Genomic DNA, 25,110 nt, shown 5'->3' with positions numbered 1-25,110 from the left:
ATCTAAGGACCACACAGTCTGTAGGTCTTTACAGAACACAGTGGCTGTGGTGGCTGGTATCGAGCAATCCTCGTTCTCCCGTCACTTCACCCAGGTACTGAAGGCCATGCTGAGGAGGGTCAAGCTCCTCATCAGATATCCACAGCAGCTTCGGGAGTGGCAACAAATGAAGAGGTATACCAAATGTGATGGGAGCGATCGACTGTACCCATGTGGCTCTTACCCCTCCTCATGGAAGAGAGATGGCATACCAGAATCGTAAACATTACCACTCCCTCAATGTGCAAGTGATCTGTAATGCTAACCTACAGATACTCAGTGTAGTGGCCAAATTCCCTGGCAGCAGCCACAATTCCTACATCATGTCGTAGTCTGCACTGGCACAGCAATTCATAGAAGGGAAATATGGGGAAGGCTGGTTGCTTGGTAAGATAAAGAGAAAGAACATTTTTTTTAATTTTAATATTTGCTATTTGGGGATTGAGGTATACAGTTAAAATCACAGGTGTGCAGAGGAGGGAATAGAAGTCTAGGCAGTTTTCTCTACTTTTAATTTTTTTTCCAGAAATTTCACGTGTTACTTCTTTAGTTTTAATTTTAGTATATATGCTGCAAAAAATTATTGCATCATATATTTTACAGTTTGAATAAGTGAATTAAAGTTTCCTTAGCAAATATGTATTGGACATAATCTAATAATATGTTAGCAGTTTGATTTACTGAATCATCATTGTATGCTATATGGGTGCTTTTGTGCCTTATTATATGGCACATGTGTTAGTGGGAAGTGATTGTCATCTAAGGTAGAATAGCAATAGTTTAGTAGGTGGTCAGTATACATGATTAAATGTTTCAGTGGTTACTTTGCAGAGGTGTGTAAATATGAAGGGTATATTATATTTTTTTTCTATAGGAAACGCCGACTATGGATGTAGATCGTGGCTGCTGACACCATTGGCAGTGCCTCATATTGCTGGTGAAATCAAATATCAAGAGGCAGATATCAAAACAAGGGGCATAACTGAGCAAACTTTTGGACTGCTTAAAAGTAGATTCCAATGTTTGGACCGATCAGGAGGCACTGTTCAGTATGCCTTAGAAAAAGTGGCAGATATTATGGTAGCATGTTGTATGCGCCACAATATGTCCCTACAGCATGGCATTGAGCATGAACTCAGCTTTGGAAAGTAGTAACACAGAAAGGGGAAATGAAGTTAGGAAAAAGGTTATGAATGACTATTTTGGCTGAACAGCAATACTTTCTGCTGGATAGAGTCTGAAATTTCTTGCAATCTGTTCTTATCAGTAATCTTTTCTATTCTGATAAAACTTTATATTTCGTGAATAAATTGTGTTTGCATTTTTTTCATCTTTGTTGGATGTTGTTCTTGGGTTTTTGGTTTTTTTTTTTCAAAGGTTAAGTTATATCATGTGGTTTCTTGGTTTACATAGCTGCATAGAAAACAGACATAGCACACCTCTGACAAGCTTAGCAATGCAGTTGTAGATTTCACTTCATAATGGGGTGGTATTTTCAAACTTTATTCACTTACATTTCCATTTAGTTTTGGGAGGTGGAGGGAGTATGAAAAAGAGGGAGAGGTGTAAGTGAACTTTAGTAGTGTGTAGAGGGTTTCGTACTGGAAGCGGAAGGTGTTAGTCTCTGAGCTAATGGACACCACTTGTGAAAGTAGTGTGCAGGGAAATTGATTTTTCCACACTGTTTTGGGAGTGGAAGGTAGTATGGTTAATGAATTGTTAGGCAAGAAATAGTGGAGGCAGTAGCTCAAAGTGGACTTATGTTTTTGGAGGGAATTGATAAGGTGTGGGGGTCTTGAACCTGTGAGAGGTGGTTTGGAGGATGGGAAAGATCCCAAGGACACTGATTCAGTTACTAGAAGGAGGGCGAGAAGAAAGGTTATTATGCATAAAAATACTGCTGCCTTTTTAGTTGTTGTTCTCCTACGTCTTTTCATCATTTTTATCCTCTTGTCCTGGATCTTATTTTTCAAGCTGCAGTAAACTGGTATTATGTTGAACACTGGTAAAAGACTTAGGCAGTGTTTGTTTCCAGCCTTCTTGATATGGTTTGTCCCACTATTGCAGTGAATAGTATGTGAATTATTGGAGAAGACTGTTGAGAGGGATGTAAATGCTGGAATATTTTCTTACTGTACTGGGTGCCCCGAAGGTAATACCTCCTCCCTGCTGGTGGATCCCTGGACACCCAGAGGCCTGTTGATTCAATTTCACAATAGGGAAGCGAGGACTGAGGTTTGGGGACATATTGGTTTATAGCCCTGGCAAAAAGTAGCCCTTTATTTATTATCACAATGAAGGGGACGGGGTGGGAGGGTGATATAGAAAATATAGCTTGCAAACATTTTTTTGCACAAATTCTTTTACACTACGCATAGTAATGCAAAAAACAGGTTTTCTTTTAAAAATTAAACCAAAACAGTGGCAAATCACAGAGGCTTTCCAAATATTATTCCATGTATAAGAAACAGAGGTTTTACTCTGGTATGGAAACAGGTTCCAAGGATCATGGCTATTACTCTGTTCACCAACTAGTGATGGTATTAAAATGTTGGTTTATGGTAGGGTTTTGGTTTTTTTTTTTGTGCTGGGCTCAACACCACACCCTGGCTAGTCAGAAAAGCAAGGGACCTCCTTTTTCCCAGGATCAAGTGAATAGATAGTGGGCAAATTTTCTAGCTTCTTCCCCCAACCCACATATACAAAAAAAGCTTTCTCAAGGCAACATCATGATAAGGGAGACATGGAGAAGAGAGAAAGAGAGGAGGAGGTAAATATCACACACTTTATTACTATAAAATAAATTCACCTTTCTTCGCAGAAGTAAAATTATTTCCAAGCCTTAGATTTATTTGATCAAAGGTCTTTTCTGTGATTAAAATTGGTCTAGAATTTTTGTCATCAGGTGCCCAGTAAGGCTCCTAGCTACTGTTGAAGTTCGGGTACTGAACTAGGCGCTTACTCAGTAGCTGTATGGCATCGGGTGCCCAGAAAGTGCCTAGTTACCGTTCCTACTTGGGTGATGAACCAGGCGCTTTATTTGGTTGCGCCCAAGTGCCAACAGTAGGTAGGCATCTTTCTGGGTGCCCGATGCCATACAGCTACTGAGTAAGCACCTAGCTCCGCGCCTGAGTGACAATGGTAGCTAGGCGCTTACTTGGTCGCCCCCGAGCTGCAACAATAACTAGGCGCCTCATCGTACAGATTAGCGACCATGTAAGCACCTAGCTCACAGCATGAGTTTAGTGTCAACAGATTCTTGATTGCCCAGCTAAACTAGGGGCTTTCTGCCTTACCGAACGGCCAAGCGGATGCCTTAGCTAGGGGCCATTTGTCGGCAATACAGTTATTGTACAAATACTTTCCAGGAATAATTTTCAATTGATACGGAGACACGTTCACTCGAATTATCAGCATGGGTTTTGAACGTGGATATGGCCGCTTAATACATAGAGCCTCAGCACGCTTAAATATGTGCATTTTTCCGACTGTGAGCAGATTTCTGCATGCAAGTCATTTGTGTAATTTATTTTTTTTACATCCCGCGGAAGTGGTAGCTTCAGCCACGCGCGGTGATCAAAACCCGCGCCTGTTTTGCCGTGGATCTTATTACATCGGCCCCAAGGAATGGTAATGAAGCACTGGGGTAACTTGCACCGAGTAGCAGTTACAGACCAAAGTAGCAGTGATATGACTTGCACTGTGCTACCTAGAAGGCACTGGGTAATGTGCACAGGTGGTAATTACAACCCCAAAGACACACAAGGGAACTGGGTGCCAGGTTCTATGTGGGAATTTGTATGCACATTTACTGGATGGGCCATTTTGGTCTTTATCTACCATCATTTAATATGTTGCTATGTAATGCATAAAGTTTTTGCTTAGCTGATAACATGATAGTTTGTATTTCTGATTTGGGTTTAATTTTTCAATTAGTAATATTGTAGTATGGTTCATTCTGCTTTGAAACAGAGGTTTTGTTGGTACAGATTTATTGGTAATTTGAAAATTAAAATATTTTACAATTATAGAAGAAACATTGTCAAAATATGGATTTGTAGAATATAATCAAACAAACAAAGCCCAGATCTATTCGAAATCTGAGGAAAATTATCTAAACAATCGCACAAAAACTTAACCTCAGTAGAACATAATTTTCCTTTTAAACAGGTAACGTTTGTAGGACCTTCATGACCTCAGTTTGCAATCATCACAAACTGTACAGACCTCTGGTCCACTTTATTCTTTAATATTTTCCAGACTCACTTTGGAGTAATAATTTTTATACAAGATTTTTTGATTTTTTCTAAAAAGTCATGAAAGTCCTCGGGGCAAAATAGATCTTTTCCTGTTTAATTCATAAGGGAAGAGAGCTTTTGCTATCAAACACTTAGCTTCAATGTCCAATCCGTACATCACCCCGACATGGCCATGTTTCGATTGTTCTCTGCCTCAGGGGGTCTTCACATCCAAATTAGAGTTGCTCTCAGTCACTGCATCTGCATTTTTGACATCCAGATCTATCCCCGATAGATCTGGATGTAAAAAATGCTCACATCTCATGTTCCAGAAACAACCGGAGGCGCGGTCGTTTCTGGAACATGAGATGTGAGCCCTTGGACCACGGCATGATCAGGGAGGAGCCCCAAGACACACTGCGGGAGGTGAGCTGATGCGAGCACAGGTAGCAAGGAGTAAGACAAGGCTGGAGCGAAGACAAGGAGATGAAAAGGTCTGACCCTCTACCGGACCTGCACGCCCCAGGATGACCAACAACGCAGTGTTGATCAATGAACAGTCCTCCGACCGTTCCAAGCCCTTTCGGACCTGCCGCTGGGTAATGGCAAAAGGCAGCAGGCCTTACAGAGGATGAGGGCAGATGGATTCAAAGACAACTCAGGATTCAAGACTAAGGTTCAAGCAGAAGTCTTCCAGAGGCGCAGGAGAAGGTGGCCTTGTACTGTGAAGCGCCCTACACAGTCCACCCACGGGACTGGTCATGGACCACGACAACGGCATGCCGGGAAAGTGGGCATCAAGGAACCAAGGCATGGAGGCAAAGGCGTCAGGAAGGACATCAGACATCAGGAGGTACAAACGAAGAACATCAGGAACACGAAGACATCTGGAAACACAGACGAAGAGCATCAGGAACCTGAAGACATCTGGAGACACGGACAAAAGGGTATCAGGAACATGAAGACAATTGGAGGCACAAACGAAGGACATCAGGAACATGAAGACGAAGCCATCAAAGCAGGAGAAGACCACGGAGGACCTGGACCAAAGAGAAGACACAGACGACTGTGGGACACGATCCGAAGGCACGGAGTGACTGAGATGATGCCCTTAAATAGGGCTGAAGCAGGAAGTTGTCATCAGGTGGGGCCCGGGGCATATCCGGCCGCGGGCCCTTTAAATGTAGTGAAAAGACGCGCACTGGCGCCTAGAGCAGGAAGCAAGAAGAGGAAGCACCTTGGACAGCGGCGCACAGCCGCACAGAGGAACAGGGCCTCGCAGTGGCACACTGCCGCGAAGCAGATGGAGGAAAGACGCAGACAACAACTAGGATTGACCCCCTGCCGTCCAGGGAAGGCCTAGCGTCAGCAGCTCCATGCCGCGGAGACAGGCCGGCGGTGGCTCCAGGTCACACGAGGAGCTGGAGGGCGTCGGCAGCAGCGGCCCTAGGCCACGTTGGAGGTCGGCAGCACGGCAGTTCAGGCCATAACTGCCGTGAGACGGCTCCAGTGCTGGCAGCTACGGAAGAAGGTGAGAGGCCTTCTCAAGGAGAGTAGCCCCGTGGGCAGGAATCATAACATTGCTCGCGTAACAAATGGCCCCATTCATGTGTATGTGGGCCGTGCACGAGCAACGCAAATTTTAAGAAACCGGGACGTATGCACATACATACCTGTGTGCATGTCAATAATAAGTAGACAGAAACAGGGCAGGGCATGGACATTCCAGAGTGGGGCCAGGACTTACCAACTTAACCGCTGAATTTTGCAAGGCTGAACATGGCAACGCATGTCATGTTACCTGTGTAACTTTACTACTGGTCCTGATGAGGTACAAGTCTGTAGAAAGTCTATAGATTTTGGGCCAGAGGGATCATGAATACTATATATCTTCAACTGTAAGAGGACACTTTCAAGTCAGGGAAGGTTTTGGGGTAGGGGGCAGAGTTACATTGGTCTGCCTAGGGCGCAAGGGTCTGTAGACCCTTGGAACACTGCCCTACCAAAACCCTCCCTGAGTTGAAAGTGTCCCTCTTACAGTGGGAAATATACAGAGTTCAGATAGTCTGTCTGTCTGTCTCTCTCTCTCTCTCTCTCTCTCTCTCTCTCTTCTTCTCCTCCTCCTCTTCCATAGTCACTTGTGAGTACGCGCACTAGGGATATTTTAAATGATATGTATGTAATTGCGTGCATGATATAAAAATAAGCGATTTTTGCTCGCTTGCCCAATTCATGCATTTATGGATGCATATGCGTGCCTTTTAAAATTTACCTGTTGGTGTATAACATGTAAAAGAAATCACTTCAGAGGAGAAGGGGAATTGGGTGTTGGGTTCCATTTGGGAATGTGCATATGCATCTACCCTAAACAGACAAATCACAACTGGACAGACTGGATGGATCGTATTGATCTTTATCGCCATTGTTTACTATGTTACTATAGTCTTCTGAATTCTACTGTCAGAATAATGGGTTATGCTTATTCAAAACAATGAATAGTTTTAAAAACCATTCACATTACTAGCATTATAAAACCACTACAAAAATGGCTTTTGCCTTCATCTTGCTGTGAATATTTCAAATGAAATTAATATCTGCTTTTATATTCTAAACTAGTCGTACAGCTTTATTTGTCTTTAATCTTGAAGGGTTACTTCTTTATACAGTCTAAAATGGTATAGCCTGGAATGTTTAACTTTAGCTGTGGAAGATTATATGTGTGTCCAACACATAAAATAGAGAACTCCCAGTTAAACTCACTATACTATGTACTGAATGCCTGGCATGTTGGTAAATTAATTATTCCTTCTAAGATGTACTCACTTTATTCCAACCTGTGTTTTGCTGAAAATTGAATATGTTTCTGAGAATATTTAAGATTTTGTGCTGGTGCTTACTGTTCCAATTTGAAAATGTTTTACAGGTAAAATTGGAGCATACAGTAAGCCACGAATTCACCGTGGAGAATGTGCTTGCCACTCTGCCAGCATTTCCCAAGGGTGCCCCTCAACAACGGGCCAAAAGGGCAGCTGAGGCATTTGTGAGAGCAACTAATTATTCCAGGCTAATCGCAATGCAGCAGGTGAGACAATCTTTTCCTTCCCACTAGCTGCACCCTCTACCTTTATTTTTAGTTGTAGTATTTTTATTTGCCAGTTCTTCATATCACACTATACTACCGTGTTTCCCCGATAGTAAGACACCCCTGATAGTAAGACGTAGTGGGAATTTTAGGGGGGTCGGCTAATGTAAGACATCCCCCGAAAGTAAGACGTAGTGTTAAAAAAAAAATTATTTTTAAATACCTGTCGGAGGGCTGCGTGGGTCCAGGCGGCCGGCGGCGGGAGCCGGGTGGTCGCGTGTTAAATCTAGGCCGCGGGCGGGTGGGCGCTTGTTCCCGGGGGGGGGGGGCGGGTGAACGCGCGTTAGTTCGAGGCGGGCGGGCGGGTGGTCGCGTGTTAAAATCTAGGCCGCGGGCGGGTGGGCGCTTGTTCCGGGGGGGGTGGACGCGCGTTAGTTCGAGACGGCCGGCGGGCGGCGGGTGGTCGCGTGTTACATCTAGGCCGGGTCGCACAGGCGCGCATTCATTCACTGCCGGTGGGGGCTGCCTCGGCAGCCCCCGGCAGCCCCCACCGGCAGTGAATGAATGCGCGCACAGGCCCACAGCGCCTGTGCGACCCCTGCGATTCGGCGCTGGGGGCTGCCCGGTGGGGGCTGCTTTCGGCACTCAAGGCAGTCACATGCCGTCACAGCATGTGACTGCCTTGAGCGCCGAAAGCAGCCCCCACCGGCAGCCCCCAGCGCCGAATCGCAGGGGTCGCACAGGCGCTGTGGGCCTGTGCGCGCATTCATTCACTGCCGGTGGGGGCTGCCCCCACCGGCAGTGAATGAATGCGCGCCTGTGCGACCCGGCCTAGATGTAACACGCGACCACCCGCCGGCCGTCTCGAACTAACGCGCGTCCACCCGCCCCCCCCCCGGGAACAAGCGCCCACCCGCCCGCGGCCTAGATTTAACACACGATCACCCGGCTCCCGCCGCCGGCCGCCTGGACCCACGCGGCCCTCCGACAGGTATTTAAAAATTTTTATTTTTTTTTGAACACTACGTCTTACTTTCGGGGGATGACTTACAGGTTTTTTCCAATATAAGACATACCCTGAAAGTAAGACATAGTGGGACTTTTTGGGGTAAAAAGAAAGTAAGACGCTGTCTTACTTTCGGGGAAACACGGTAAGAAACAGCATCTTTGCATACAGCTTAAAGGTATCCCAACTTTCACCAAGAAATAGCCGATAGACTGCACTTCATTAAGTGAAAAGCATACTTCATCTATAATAAAAATAATCATAAGAACATAAGAAATTGCCATGCTGGGTCAGACCAAGGGTCCATCAAGCCCAGCATCCTGTTTCCAACAGAGGCCAAAACCAGGCCACAAGAACCTGGCAATTACCCAAACACTAAGAAGATCCCATGCTACTGATGCAATTAATAGCAGTGGCTATTCCCTAAGTAAAATTGATTAATAGCCATTAATGGACTTCTCCTCCAAGAACTTATCCAAACCTTTTTTTAACCCAGCTACACTAACTGCACTAACCACATCCTCTGGCAACAAATTCCAGAGCTTTATTGTGCGTTGAGTGAAAAAGAATTTTCTCCGATTAGTCTTAAATGTGTTACTTGCTAACTTCATGGAATGCCCTCTAGTCCTTCTATTATTCGAGCAGCATGGCTGCGGACCTCAGACCTCTGACCAGAGGTACAGGAAAGACTCGCTGACTTGGCGTCTACTGGGGAGAATCTCTTCAGAGATAGGGTGAGGGATGCGGTGGCCTAGCTCTGGAACCACCATGAAACCCTCCAACAACTCTCTGCCAGCATTCTGGACCCGTCCTCCTCTGCTAGGATGTCAAGATTTTTTGCCAGAAGTACTATCCTCTGCCCCCTCACTCCTGTAAGCAGCATCAGGACTCCTGTGGCCGTCCCAGGTAGCAGAGAGCCACCAAGGCCTAGCTGGAACCTCAGTCAACTCCAGGGATGGGGTTTTGGCTGGGACGTAGGAAGTGTAGTCCAGTTACCTGTACCCAGATGGATGGATCCGCTGATTGGGGGCAGGCTGAGGTTCTTTGCGAACCAATTGCCCAGTATAACCTCAGACCAGTGGAACAGGTTCTTTCCATCTTCCGTCAGGGGTACTGATTGAACCTATTTGGTGTCCTGCCAAATTGCCATGCAAGCCCAGTTTGGGGACTGGTAACATCTCAGGAGATACCACTAATAGAGCTATTCTCCCTCTTAATGGCCAAAGCGGTCGAGCCTATTCCACCAGGGCAAAGAGGGTATTGGTTTTACTCCAGGTAGTTCCTGATTCCAAAGAAAACTGGAGAACTCCGACCCATCCTCGACCTAGGGGCCTTGAACAGATTTATCAAAAAAGAAAATTTCAAGATGGTTTCCCTGGGCACCTTGATCCTCTTGCAAAATGGGGAATGGCTCTGCTCCCTCAATCTGAAGGACACCTACACACTCATCGAGTTCTTCACAAGTCACTGGAAGTATCTGATTCATGGCGGGAAAGCAGTACTTCCAGTATCGGGTGTTGCCATTCAGGCTAGTATCAGCCCATGGGTCCTTCACAAAATGCCTGGCTGTGGTGGTGGTTCACCTCCGCAGGCTAGGGATACATGTTTTCCCTTATCTGGATGATGTGTTGGTCAAGATCACATTTCAGGCAGAAGCTGTCAGGTCTATGTGCTTGACCATCTGGGTGTTGGATTCACTAGGGTTTGTCCCATCTCAGACCGTCACTTCAGTTGGACTGCTAGATAAGGCTCAGGCCAAGGCCTTCCTGCCCCATCAAAAAGCCATCATGTTGATGACAATCGTGGCAAAAATTCAGCAGCCAGCAGGTGTCAGCATGGCACATATTGAGGTTGTTGGGCCATATAGCTGCAACCGTCCATGTCACTCCCTTGGCATAATTACTCTTGCGCAGAGCCCAATGGTCTTTGGGCCCTGCGCAAGAGTAATTGTGCCAAGGGAGTGACAGTGGTGCCAGGCTATGAAGAATCAGTGGTGCCAGGCTATGTAGAATCTCTAGGATTGCATCTGAGGCACCTCACCCCTCCGGGACTCTTTGTCCTCTTGGCAGGTACTTTAAAATCTGGAATGGGGATCTTATTCCAAAGTCTTCTACCCAAATTGTCCTAACCACAGATCCATCCACCCTGTGATAGGATGCTCATGTAGATGGGCTCAGCACCCATAGTCTCTGTCTGCCCAGGAAAGTTGTTGCCAAATCAATTTCCTGGAACTCCAGGTAATCAGGCATGCACTCTGGGCTTTCAGTGATCAATTGTCCAACAAAGTTGCCCTGTGGTATGTCAACAAGCAGGGAGGTACAGGCTCGTACCTCCCTTGTCAGGAAGTGGTTCAGAACTGGTCATGAGCCCTGTCCCATGGGATGGTGCTCAGGGCTATGAATCTGGCCAGGACAAAGAATGTGTTAGCAGACAGATTGAGTTTTGCCTTCAGACCCCATGAATGATCCATGGACCATGGACTGGCAAATCAGATATTCTGCCTCTGGGGGAACGCGGATGTGGATCTCTGTGCATCAGTTCTGCTACCTGTAAGGACAGATAGCAAACCAACCTCGGACTCCTTTACCCAACATTGGAGCAAAGGTCTTTTGTACGCATATCTTCCGATTCCCTTAATGGCGAAGAGTCTGTTGAAGCTTCGTGAGGACAAGGGGACTATGATCCTCATAGCCCCTTATTGGCTGACACAGGTCTGGTTTCCACCCCTATGGAAGTTGTCCATCTGGAGACCAATCTGTCTGGGGACTTCCTCAGAACCTCATCATGCAAGATCGAGGCAGGTTGTGACATCCCATCTACAGGCCCTATCACTCACAGCCTGGATGTTGAGAGGTTAACTCTGCAACTACTCGATCTCTCAAAGGATGTGTCTCGGGTCCTGGTAGATTCTAGAAAATCTTCCACTAGAAAGTCCTATGAAGAAGGTTTTCCATGAAGTCCCTAGATCCATTCTCCTGTCCACACAAAAACTGCTTGATTACTTTCTACTCCTATTGGAAGCTGACTTGAAAACCAACTCTGTTAGAATTCATCTCAGTACAATTGACGATTCCACCATGGTATAGATATTACGCCCATCTCTGTATAGCCTATAGTTGTACAATTCATGTGGGGCCTCCTTCATTTCAAGCCTCCCCTAAGTCCTCCTGCTGTTACTTGGGACCTCAACATGATATTAGCTCAGCTGATGAAAGCTCCTTTTGAGCCGCTGCGTACCTGTGACCTGAAGTACCTGAACTGTACGGTCATATTTTTTGTGGCATTCACCTCAGCACACTGGGTCAGCGAGATCCAGGCCTTCGTGACTTATTTACATTTACATTAAGTTTTATCATGACAGGGTGATCTTGCACACTCACCCTAAGTTCCTGCCTAAGGTGATGATGGACTTCCATTTTCACCAGTTCATCCTCCTTCCAACATTCTTTCCCAGGCCCCATTCACACCAAGGTGAACGAGCCCTGCACAGTTTGGACTGCAAGTGAGCCTTAGCCTTCTATCTGGAGCGGACAGATGCCCATAGATAGTCCAACCAACTTTTTGATTTTTTTGATAGGAATGGTTTGCCAAACAGACATTATTGAATTGGCTAGGAGATTGAATCTCATTCTGTTATACCCAGGTGGGACTGTATCTTGGGGGTTATGTCAAGGCTCATTCCATCTGAACCATGGCGGCGCCGGTGGCCCACTTGCGAACACTTCTTATAGAGGAGATATGCAAGATATGCAACAGTGAGATGTGAATGTGTGGAGCTCTCACCACACATTCACATCTCACTGTTGCCTGGATAGGGATGGCTGACGTGACAGTAGGTTTTGGCCAATCTGTCCTTTGGAATCTGTTTGAGATATAGAACCCAACTCTTTCCCGCCTAGGGCCTATTGTTTGGGATCAGGCTGTTTTCCTCTCTGTTACAAACAGCACCATTTTTGTTGTACCTGTTGGCATCTGTTTTGGGTATCTGTTGGTCTCCCTTTTATGTTAGGAAGCAAACTGTAACTAGAGATTCATCCATGTGTGAGGACTATCATCGTGTTTACATAAGAACATAAGAAATTGCCATGCTGGGCATCAAGCCCAGCATCCTGTTTCCAACAGAGACCAAACCAGACGTCAAGAACCTGGCAATTACCCAAACTGTCCTCGGCGAAAACAGAGTTCCTTACCTGTAACAGGTGTTCTCCGAGGACAGCAGGAAGTTAGTCCTCACAAAACCCGACCGCCACCCCGTAGAGTTGGGTTTCTCCTTTTGTTGATTCACATATCTATTCTATGTTCTAAGACTGAAGAGGGACCCCGCAGGGATGCATGTTATAGGGCATGCTGGGCATGCTCAGTGTGACAAGGCAAAGTTCTAGAAACTTTGATATAAGGTTTTGTGTCTGGGCTTCATCTGATGATGTCACCCATGTGTGAGGACTAACATCCTGCTGTTCTCAGAGAACACCTATTACAGGTAAGCAACTCTGCTTTACTTTATAAGATTATACTATGAATGTATATTTTTCATGTATAATCTTATTACAAATGTATAATGTTTAATTGTGTGTGTAGAAAGTGGGACTAATGCTGAGGGGGGGGGGGGGGGGGGTGGGGGGGGGTGAGTGCAAATCTTTAAGGTTTTCCTAGGGTGGTTAATGCCCTGGCTCCACTGGCTCCATGTGAGAAAGCAGAATTCCATCTGGAACTGTGCTGTCATGAGCTGGGCTCTCCTCAGTCTTGAATGCATCAGTGATGCATTTAGTATTGGCCAGGGCTTATTTCTTTTTTCTAAAGCCCTGGAGGAAGCTAGAAGATTGAATCATAAGTATTCCACACATTAAGAAAGGTGGAAGGAAGGCAAAAGGATTACCATCATGTTTAAAAGGTGAGGTGAAAGAGGCTATTTTAGCCCAAAAACACCCTTCAAAAATTGGAAGAAGGATCCATCTGAAGAAAATAGGATAAAACATAAGCATTGTCAAGTTAAGTGTAAAACATTGATAAGACAGGTGAAGAGAGAATTTGAATTGAAGTTGGCCATAGAGGCAAAAACTCATAATAAAAACTTTTAAAAATATATCCAAAGCAAGAAACCTATGAGGGAGTCAGTTGGACCATTAGATGACCGAGGGGTTAAAGGGGCTCTTAGGGAAGATAAGGCCATTGCAGAAAGACTAAATGAATTCTTTGCTTCCGAGTTTACTAATGAGGATGTTGGGGAGATACCAGTTCCAGAGATGGTTTTCAGGGGTGATGAGTCAGACAAACTGAATGAAATCACTGTGAACCTGGAAGATGTAGTAGGCCAGATTGACAAACTAAAGAGTAGCAAATCACCTGGACCGAATGGTATGCATCCTAGGGTACTGAAGGAACTCAAAAATGAAATTTCTGATCTATTAGTTAAAATTTGTAACCTATCATTAAAATCATCCATTGTACCTGAAGACTGGAGGGTGGCCAATATAACCCCAATATTTAAAAAAGGCTCCAGGGGCGATCTGGGTAACTATAGACCAGTGAGCGTGACTTGTGTCGGGGAAAAATAGTGGAAACTATTGTCAAGATCAAAATCGTAGAGCATATAGAAAGACATGGTTTAATGGAATACAGTCAATATGAATTTACCCAAGGGAAGTCTTGCCTAACAAATCCACTTCATTTTTTTGAAGGGGTTAATAAACATGTGGATAAAGATGAACCAGTAGATGTAGTGTATTTGGATTTTCAGAAGGCGTTTGACAAAGTCCTTCATGAGAGGCTTCTAAGAAAACTAAAAAGTCATGGGATAGGAGGCAATGTCCTTTCGTGGATTACAAACTGGTTAAAAGACAGGAAACAGAGAGTAGGATTAAATGGTCAATTTTCTCAGTGGAAAAAGGTAAACAGTAGAGTGCCTCAGGGATCTGTACTTGGACCGGTGCTTTTCAATATATATATATAAATGATCTGGAAAGGAATACGATGAGTGATGTTATCAAATTTGCGGATGATACAAAATTATTCAGAGTAGTTAAATCAGAAGCGGATTGTGATACATTACAGGAAGACCTTGCAAGACTGGAAGATTGGGCATCCAAATGGCAGATGAAATTTAATGTGGACAAGTGCAAGGTGTTGCATATAGGTAAAAATAACCCTTACTGTAGTTACACGATGTTAGGTTCCATATTAGGAGCTACCACCCAGGAAAAAGATCTAGGCATCATAGTGGATAATACTTTAAAATTGTTGACTCAGTGTGCTGCAGGAGTCAAAAAAGCAAACAGAATGTTAGGAATTATTAGGAAAGAAATGGTTAGTAAAACGGAAAATGTCATAATGCCTCTATATCGCTCCATGGTGAGACCGCATCTGGAATACTGTGTACAATTCTGGTCGCAGCATCTCAAAAAAGATATAGTTGCGATGGAGAAGGTACAGAGAAGGGCAACCAAAATGATAAAGGGGATGGAACAGCTCCCCTATGAAGAAAGGCTGAAGAGGTTAGGGCTGTTCAGCTTGGAGAAGACACAGCTGAGGGGGGATATGATAGAGGTCTTTAAGATCATGAGAGGTCTTGAATGAGTAGATGTGAATCGATTACTTACACTTTTGAATAATAGAAGGACTAGGGGGGGTATTCCTTGAAGTTTGCAAGTAGTACATTTAAGACTAATTGGAGAAAATTCTTTTTCACTCAATGCACAATAAAGCTCTAGAACTTGTTGCCAGAGGATGTGGTTAGTGCAGTTAGTGTAGCTGAGTTAAAAAATGGTTTGGTTATAAGAACATAAGAAAATGCCATACTGGGTCAGACTGAGGGTCCATCAAGCCCAGCATCCTGTTTCCAACAGTGGCCAATCCAGGCCATAAGAACCTGGCAAGTACCCAAAACCTAAGTCTATTCCATGTTACCATTGCTAATGGCAGTGGCTATTCTCTAAGTGAACTTAATAGCAGGTAATGAACTTCTCCTCCAAGAACTTATCCAATCCTGTTACCTCTGCCGCGCGGTTGACGGCGGGGCTCCGTGCGGGAGGCCGTCTTCAGGGTCGTGGGAGCGGCAGGGCTGGCTTGGCGGCGTCGGCGGCGCAGTTCCATGCCCAGCGGGGCGTTCCCTCCGGCGCGGACACCAGCATTTCTGCCCCGACGTTGGCAGCTTGCCCCGTGAGAATTGGAGCCTCGACACTCCCCCATGACGTCAGACGCCGACGGAGGCTTACTTTGCGTGGGAACCGGGCTATTTAAAGAGAGCCTTTTTCTTGTATTCGCTGCTTCGGCCACGAGTGTTTTTGGGAGCTCTCGCTTTGGGATTTTCTGGTTTTTCTTTATGCTCTAACCCGGTCTGCTTTGGTTCCTGTTTGCCTGCTGCCTGCCCCGACTCGGACTGCCCTCTGGATTACCCTGATTACCGCCTGCCTATTGGATTATCTGCTTTGATCCCTGTTTGCCTGCTGCCTGCCCCGACTCGGACTGCCTACTGGATTACCCTGCTTGCCGCCTGCCTATTGGATTATCTGCTTTGGTTCCTGATTGCCTGCTGCCTGCCCCAACTCGGACTGCCTACTGGATTACCCTGCTTGCCGCCTGCCTTTTGGATTATCTGCTTTGGTTCCTGATTGCCTGCTGCCTGCCCTGACCTGGACTGTCTATCGGATTACGTTGTACTACTCCGGTTCTGGGTTCCTCCTACAAGAGGTAAGCGATATACAACTGGGGTTCCACTAAAAATCTGAGCACCAGTCATAACAGTTGGCCGAAGCCATGGAACCAGTTGATTTGACAGCTTTGCAAGCCATCCCCGGGTTGGCTAATAAAATACAACAACAGCAGGGGTTCCTGGATCAAGTCACCGGGGTCCTGGATCGCTTGTTCGCCCGTATGGATGCCTTAGCCCATATTCCGGCGGGGTCAGTACCCAGCACGGTGGTAACTCCTGCCCCAGTCAGGGTACCTCCTCCGCCCCGCTTCAATGGAACTGCAGCCTTATGCCGAGGCTTTATCAACCAATGCCGAATGCATTTTTCTTTACAACCAGCCTCTTTTCCTAATGATAAGACTAAGACTACTTTTATCCTATCCCTATTGGAGGGCCCAGCGTTGGCATGGGCCTCCCCCCTGTGGGAGCAAGATGATCCTATTCTCAATACCCTGGATCGGTTCCTCAAAGAATTTCGTCTAATCTTCGATGAGCCAGGACATTCTAACTCAGCCGCTAATGACCTGCTCCAGATTAAACAGGGGTCACTGTCGGTAGGAGAATATGCCATCCAGTTCCGCACCTTAGCTGCAGAACTCGCTTGGGGAGAGGAGAGTCTTACGGCCATCTTTCGACAAGGCCTTGCAGAGAATATCAAGGATCAACTGGCTGGCAGAGATCCTCCAGAGACTTTAGAAGAATTAATCCGGCTAGCCATCCGACTGGATCTCCGCTTTCCAGAAAGAATGCGAGAGCGAGCAATGACTCGTAGAAATTTCCGCCTGGCTCCTACTTTTCAGCAACCCATGGTCGTTCCACAGCCTACCCAGGCATCTGGGGATACAGAAGAACCAATGCAGATCGATAGATTTTGCTTAACTCCAGAAGAACGGAATCGCAGACGAGTACGGAATCTTTGCTTATATTGTGCGGGAGCAGGTCATTTTATCAATAAATGCCCCAACAAGTCGGGAAACTCCCGGACCTAGGACGGGTGGGAGAGGCCTCCCTGGGTTCCACCATTCCCTCTCCTCAACTCTTATTACCTACAACTATTTGCCTGAACAATGAATCTCTGCACTTCCAGGCCTTCATAGACTCAGGGGCGGCTGGTAACTTCATTCAGGAACATCTGGTGCAGAAATATCGGATTCCGGTGGAATCGTTGCCCACCCTTCTTTCTGTAACATCAGTGTCGGGACAATCAGTGGGGATGCATATTTCATATATAACCAAACCCCTGCAACTCAGCACCGGTCTCCTTCATCAGGAACACATTCAGCTATATGTCCTTCCTTCCTCAGTTAATCAGATAATATTGGGCCTGCCCTGGTTGCGGATTCATCAGCCTCACCTAGATTGGGCTTCACTACACCTCACGGCGTGGAGTCCATTCTGTTTCCAGAACTGTCTTAAAAGTCTATCGAAGATTTCACTTCACTCCACGCAATTATCTTCTGGCATTCCGGCTCCCTACAAAGACTTTGCGGATGTTTTCAGCAAACAACATGCGGAATCCTTACCACCCCACCGACAATATGATTGCGCTATTGAACTTCTTCCCGGAAAAAGTCCGCCCAAGGGACGAATTTACACCTTATCAGAGCCAGAGTCCACAGCGTTACGGGAGTACATTGAAGAAAATTTGGCTCGAGGCTTTATCCGACCTTCAACTTCCCCCGCGGGAGCGGGTTTCTTTTTTGTCAAGAAAAAAGATAGGTCTTTGAGACCTTGCATCGACTACCGTGGACTTAACAATATCACTAGAAAGAACAAATATCCTATTCCTCTCATCTCGGAATTATTTGACCGGATTAAAGGAGCGCAAATTTTTACTAAATTAGATTTACGGGGGGCCTACAATTTGATACGTATTCGAGAGGGAGATGAGTGGAAGACCGCGTTCAATACCCACGATGGACATTATGAATACCGAGTTATGCCCTTTGGGCTTTGTAATGCCCCGGCTGTATTTCAGGACATGATTAATGACATTTTTCGTGATATCCTCTACTCTCATGTTATCGTTTATCTGGACGACATTTTGATTTTTTCACATTCTCTGCCACAGCATCTGATTCATGTTCGCCAAGTCTTACAACGTCTGCGGGAACACAAGTTGTTCGCCAAGTTGGAGAAGTGCGTCTTTCACAAGCACCAATTACCGTTTCTCGGCTATATTGTCTCCAACAAAAGATTATCTATGGATCCTGACAAACTCAAGGCCATTCTATCTTGGCCTCAACCTGTGGGGTTGAAAGCCCTACAACGGTTTTTGGGATTCTCCAATTATTATAGACAATTTATTCCCAATTTCTCTTCCTTAGTGGCACCTCTCACAGCTCTCACAAAGAAAGGAGCGTCCATACAGAATTGGCCGGAGAACGCTGTATTGGCTTTCCAGTGCTTGAAGGAGGAGTTCACCCAGGATTTATGTCTCCGACGGCCTGATCCTTCCAAACCTTTTACTATGGAGGTGGACGCCTCAGCAGTAGGGGTAGGGGCAGTTCTTCTTCAAAGGACGGAAGGGAATCAATGGGTGACATGTGCCTTCTTTTCCAAGAAATTTACGCCCGCAGAAAGGAATTACACCATTGGCGACCGAGAACTCTTAGCTATAAAATTGGCCTTTGAAGAGTGGCATCATCTCCTGGAGGGCGCTCGACATGTCGTCACGGTCTATACAGATTATAAAAATCTTAAATATTTGGCTACAGCCCAGCGATTGAATCCGCAACAGGCCTGATGGGCACTTTTTTTTAGCAGATTTAATTTTGTTCTACATTTCCGGCCTGCCCAGAAGAACGTGCGGGCTGACGCTCTTTCCCGTAGCTTTGACCTCGATGACGTTCCGGATCCGCCTTGCTACATCATTGACCCCGCTCGCATCCAGCTGGCTGCCACCTTCACGGTTCCGATTGGGAGAACCGTCGTTCCCAAGCGGTTACGCCTCAAGGTGCTTCGCTGGTCCCATAATGATCGAATGGCTGGACACCCCGGGGTTGCTCATACCAAGGAACTGCTCTCCAGACATTATTGGTGGCCTCGATGGGAAAAGGACGTCAAGGACTATGTGGACTCTTGTTCCGTTTGTGCGGCCCAGAAGATTCCACGGTGAAAACCCCTTGGTTTATTGCAGCCACTTCCCATTCCCACGTCTCCGTGGACTCATATTGCCACCGACTTCATTATGGATCTTCCGGCTTCCAATGGTAATACCGTTATATGGGTGGTGGTGGATCGTTTTTCCCGGATGGCGCATTTCATTCCCTTACCTGGTTTACCCTCTGCTGCTGAACTAGCCCATCTCTTTCTGCATCATATTTTTCGTCTCCATGGCCTTCCGCTCAGCATTGTTTCCGATAGAGGGGTACAGTTTACGGCTCAGTTCTGGACCTCTCTTTGCAAACTTCTACGGGTTAAACTCAATTTTTCCTCGGCCTGTCATCCTCAGTCCAACGGCCTTACTGAACGGACGAATCAATCCGTAAAGGCGTTCCTTCGAGCCTATGTCAATCAACGGCATGATGATTGGGCTTCCCTACTGGATTGGGCGGAGATGTCTCATAACAATCATGTGCATCAGGCTACCGGCAGCTCTCCTTTTTTCCTGGTGTTTGGTCGGCATCCGCGCCTTCCTTTGCCCGTCAGTACCTCCTCCAATTGCCCTGCGATCAATGCCACAGTTGCCTCCATGACCAGATTATGGACAGAGACACGGGCCTTGCTGATCAAACACGCCGCCTCCATGAAGGCCCAGGCGGATAACCGACGGAGTCCTGCTCCTCATCTACAAGGTGGAGATCTTGTCTGGTTGAGCACCCGCCACCTTCGCTTGCGGTTGCCATCCGCGAAATTTGCTCCTCGCTTCATTGGGCCCTTTCCCGTCAAGCAGCAGCTCAACGCAGTCATGTATCAACTCTGTTTACCACCCTTTTTGCGGATTCATAACGCATTCCATATCTCCCTACTTAAACCGGCCGTCCTGGCCTGGCCCCAGAGGAAACGGGGGACCAATATACCCATAGTACCAGATGATGATCAGTATGAAGTTCGGGAGATCTTAGATTCTAGACTCAGTAAAGGGCAACTTCAATATCTAATCTCTTGGAAAATTTTGGGCCCGAGGAGAATACTTGGGAGCCTTCGCATAATATACAGGCTCCTCGTTTACTTCACAAGTTCCATCTTCGCTTTCCTTCCAAACCTGGACCCGGGTCGGTGGGAAGGGGGCCTTGCAGGGGGGGTACTGTTACCTCTGCCGCGCGGTTGACGGCGGGGCTCCGTGCGGGAGGCGGTCTTCGGGGTCGTGGGAGCGGCAGGGCTGGCTTGGCGGCGTCAGCGGCGCAGTTCCATGCCCAGCGGGGCGTTCCCTCCGGCGCGGACGCCAGCATTTCTGCCACGACGTTGGCAGCTAGCCCCGCGAGAATTGGAGCCTCGACACGCCCCTATGACGTCAGACGCCGACGGAGGCTTACTTTGCGCGGGAACCGGGCTATTTAAAGAGAGCCTTTTTCTTGTATTCGCTGCTTCGGCCACGAGTGTTTTTGGGAGCTCTCGCTTTGGGATTTGCTGGTTTTTCTTTCTGCTCTGACCCGGTCTGCTTTGGTTCCTGTTTGCCTGCTGCCTGCCCCGACTCGGACTGCCCTCTGGATTACCCTGATTACCGCCTGCCTATTGGATTATCTGCTTTGGTTCCTGATTGCCTGCTGCCTGCCCCGACTCGGACTGCCTACTGGATTACCCTGCTTGCCGCCTGCCTTTTGGATTATCTGCTTTGGTTCCTGATTGCCTGTTGCCTGCCCTGACCTGGACTGTCTATCGGATTACGCTGTACTACTCCGGTTCCGGGTTCCTCCTACAAGAGGTAAGCGATCTACAACTGGGGTTCCACTAAAAATCTGAGCACCAGTCATAACAATCCTTTTTTAAACACAGCTATAATTCATCAGTAAAGGATAAGTTACTTATAGATATGAGTCCTTGACTCAAAACTGCTATAGAATCGACCGGGACATGATAGTGTTCACACTCATTAAACAACTAACATTGATTAAAACTATGTTACCGAACATTATGGCACCTGTGTAAACTGATAGAGGTTAATAGCATTACTTTTGTGCCTTACTGTAAACCGTTGTGACGGTACCCACCTTAACGACGGTATAGAAAACGTTTTAAATAAATACTAACTGCACTAACCACATCCTCTGGCAACAAATTCCAGAGTTTAATTGTGCGTTGAGTACAAAAGAACTTTCTCCGATTAGTTTTAAATGTGCCCCATGCTAAATTCATGGAGTGCCCCCTAGTCTTTCTACTATCCGAAAGAGTAAATAACTGATTCATATCTACCCGTTCTAGACCTCTCATGATTTTAAACACCTCTATCATATTCCCCCCTCAGTTGTCTCTTCTCCAAGCTGAAAAGTCCTAACCTCTTTAGTCTTTCCTCATAGGGGAGTTGTTCCATTCCCCTTATCATTTTGGTAGCCCTTCTCTGTACCTTCTCCATCGCAATTATATCTTTTTTGAGATGCGGCGACCAGAAATTGTACACAGTATTCAAGGTGCGGTCTCACCATGGAGCGATACAGAGGCATTATGACATTTTCCGTTTTATTCACCATTCCCTTTCTAATAGTTCCCAACATTCTGTTTGCTTTTTTGACTGCCGCAGCACACTGTACCGACGATTTCAATGTGTTATCCACTATGACACCTAGATCTCTTTCTTGGGTTGTAGTACCTAAGATGGAACCCAACATTGTGTAATTATAGCATGGGTTATTTTTCCCTATATGCATCACCTTGCACTTATCCACATTAAATTTCATCTGCCATTTGGATGCCCAATTTTCCAGTCTCACAAGGTCTTCCTGCAATTTATCACAATCTGCTTGTGATTTAACTACTCTGAACAATTTTGTGTCATCTGCAAATTTGATTATCTCACTCGTCGTATTTCTTTCCAGATCATTTATAAATATATTGAAAAGTAAGGGTCCCAATACAGATCCCTGAGGCACTCCACTGTCTACTCCCTTCCACTGAGAAAATTACCCATTTAATCCTACTCTCTGTTTCCTGTCTTTTAGCCAGTTTGCAATCCATGAAAGGACATCGCCACCTATCCCATGACTTTTTACTTTTCCTAGAAGCCTCTCATGAGGAACTTTGTCAAACGCCCTCTGAAAATCCAAGTATACTATATCTACCGGTTCACCTTTATCCACATGTTTATTAAGTCCTTCAAAAAAGTGAAGCAGATTTGTGAGGCAAGACTTGCCCTGAGTAAAGCCAATGCTGACTTTGTTCCATTAAACCATGTCTTTCTATATGTTCTGTGATTTTGATGTTTAGAACACTTTCCACTATTTTCCCTGGCACTGAAGTCAGGCTAACCGGTCTGTAGTTTCCCAGATCGCCCCTGGAGCCCTTTTTAAATATTGGTGTTACATTTGCTATCCTCCAGTCTTCAGGTACAATGGATGATTTTAATGATAAGTTACAAATTTTTACTAATAGGTCTGAAATTTCATTTTTTAGTTCCTTCAGAACTCTGGGGTGTATACCATCCGGTCCAGGTGATTTACTACTCTTCAGTTTGTCAATCAGGCCTACCACATCTTCTAGGTTCACCGTGATTTGATTCAGTCCATCTGAATCGTTACCCATGAAAACTTTCTCCATTACGGGTACCTCCCCAACATCCTCTTCAGTAAACACCGAAGCAAAGAAATCATTTAATCTTTCCGCGATGGCATTATCTTTTCTAAGTGCCCCTTTAACCCCTCGATCATCTAACGGTCCAACTGACTCCCTCACAGGCTTTCTGTTTCAGATATATTTAAAAAAGTTTTTACTGTGAGTTTTTGCCTCTGCAGCCAATTTCTTTTCAAATTCTCTCTTAGCCTGTCTTATCAAGGTCTTACATTTAACTTGCCAATGTTTATGCTTTATCCTATTTTCTTCTGTTGGATCCTTCTTCCAATTTTTGAATGAAGATCTTTCGGCTAAAATAGCTTCTTTCACCTCCCCTTTTAACCATGCCGGTAATCATTTTGCCTTCTTTCCACCTTTCTTAATGTGTGGAATACATCTGGACTGTGCTTCTAGAATGGTATTTTTTAACAATGACCACGCCTCTTGGACATTTTTTACTTTTGTAACTGCTTTCAGTTTTTTTCTAACAATTTTTCTCATTTTATCAAAGTTTCCCTTTTGAAAGTTTAGCACGAGAGCCTTGGATTTGCACACTGTTCCTTTTCCAGTCATTAAATCTTAGAGGAGAAGTCCATTAACGGCTATTAATCAAATTTACTTGGGGAATAGCTACTGCTATTAATTGCATCAGTGGCATGGGATCTTCTTAGTGTTTGGGTAATTGCCAGGTTCTTGTGGCCTGGTTTGGCCTCTGTTGGAAACAGGATGCTGGGCTTGATGGACTCTTTGATCCAGCATGGCAATTTCTTATGTTCTTATGTACCTCTCTCTTTTTCTCCTCAAGAGTAGGTAGGCAGGCAGGCAGAGCAAAGTCTAGGTCAGTGTTCCCCAACTAGTGTGCCTTCAGACCTGATGAAGTGTGCCAAGAAAAGTCACCACTTACCTAATGCTCTGATCCAGGATGCCATCTGGGTTCTGCTGTCAGCACCTTGTAGCAACAGGAGACACCAGCAGTGCCTCTTAAATTGATAGGAATTCCTTTCATAGAGCATGTGTAATCATGTATGCCTCTTCCTAGCTACAGCATGGACCGTGAAGTATAATAATAAATGGGCAGCATACAGGGCAGAGATAGCTGGGACTTACTTTGTGCACTGCACACAGCCCCTCTTCTTCTTCCTCATCTTTGAGTTCTTGAAGTCTGTGTCTTATCCCCAGGCCAAATAAGCTGGAGAGAGCATGCACTGAGCACTGAATGTGACTCATTTTGAGGGTTGGGAGTAGCAGCAAAGGAGCTCTGTCCGCCGCATGCAGCAGACAAGGTAATTTACTGAGCTGGTTGCTCACACCACACCGATTTCTTCTTTGGGAGCTCACTTGTGCGGGCAAGCAGCTTGGCGCACAATTATCAAGACACTTTTGGGAATGTGCTGCTAGCGGGTATTTATCCATGGCATAGGTAGCAAAGAAGTCTAAGCACCTTACCCTTTGTATCGCTTGCCATATTCAGGCATCACAACCTGGCATCCTCTCTAATTTGTGTCAGCGCTGCATGGAGACTCAGGGAGAGTTGTCTCCAACCAATTCTGCTGAGCCCAGCCTTTCCCAGCATGATGCCGGAATGGAACAAGAGGGGGTACTGCCAGAGGTTTCACCTGGTTTGGGGGTTCACCTAACTGATTCTTCAGCAGGGAAAGGCAAACCAGAGGGTGCAGGACAGAAAACCACTGGTTTTAGTATGGATCCTTCTGCCTTTTCTTGGGTGGAATTTTTTCAAGGGCTGCAGTCCTTTCTTCAGGCACAGTCAGCAGCCCTTAAAAATTCAGGATTGCAGATCTCTGCATGCCTGGTGCCTCGGATAAGCATCAGAGTACGTCGAGACCTACTGTGGGTCACGTTGATAGGGACCCGGATGGCTTGGAAGATGAAGGTGATCTATACTCCCTGGAGGATGGGGGAATTCCTCCGGGGTTGGAGCCATGTAGAACAATGTTGCATTTCTTTCATAAAGATGAGTTGCCGACTCTGATCTCCCAGACATTGAAGAATGCTGGGGGTGCCGAGTGCTGATTTCATGTCTGAGCCAAAGAAAAATCCCATTTTAATTTCTTTGCGTAAAGCAACATGATTTTTATGAATGCTATTCAAGAATTGATTGATCTTGAATGGGACACCCCAGGAGCTAAATACAAAGGGGGACAAGACTTGGAAGCACAGTACCCCTTGGATCTGGCGGCAAGAGAGTAGTTGCTCTTTCTACAGAGGAGTGGCTTCTCAGAAGACTCGATCTTTGAATAGGTCTCAGTCCTTTTGTTCCAGGCAGCCCAGATGGGGTGCAGGTTTGAGCAGCAGTATCCCCCGACCCCCTCAATGAAGGTGTGCCGACCCACCC

General features: G+C 46.0%; 1 protein-coding gene across 3 annotated transcripts in view; it reads left to right on the top strand.

Annotated features, from left to right (window-relative positions):
• The window catches only part of LOC115073872, a 350,431-nt gene that overhangs the window by 251,979 nt on the left and 73,342 nt on the right, over positions 1–25,110 (top strand). For all 3 annotated transcript variants that reach the window (XM_029572796.1, XM_029572788.1, XM_029572807.1), the window contains one exon: positions 7,201–7,359. In XM_029572796.1, coding sequence (XP_029428656.1) covers positions 7,201–7,359 — 159 coding nt within the window. The remainder of the gene's footprint in view (positions 1–7,200; positions 7,360–25,110) is intronic.

The sequence above is a fragment of the Rhinatrema bivittatum genome, chromosome 1 (genome assembly GCF_901001135.1).
Source record: "Rhinatrema bivittatum chromosome 1, aRhiBiv1.1, whole genome shotgun sequence".
NCBI lineage: Eukaryota > Metazoa > Chordata > Amphibia > Gymnophiona > Rhinatrematidae > Rhinatrema > Rhinatrema bivittatum.
This window is presented reverse-complemented; position numbering and strand designations above follow the sequence as displayed.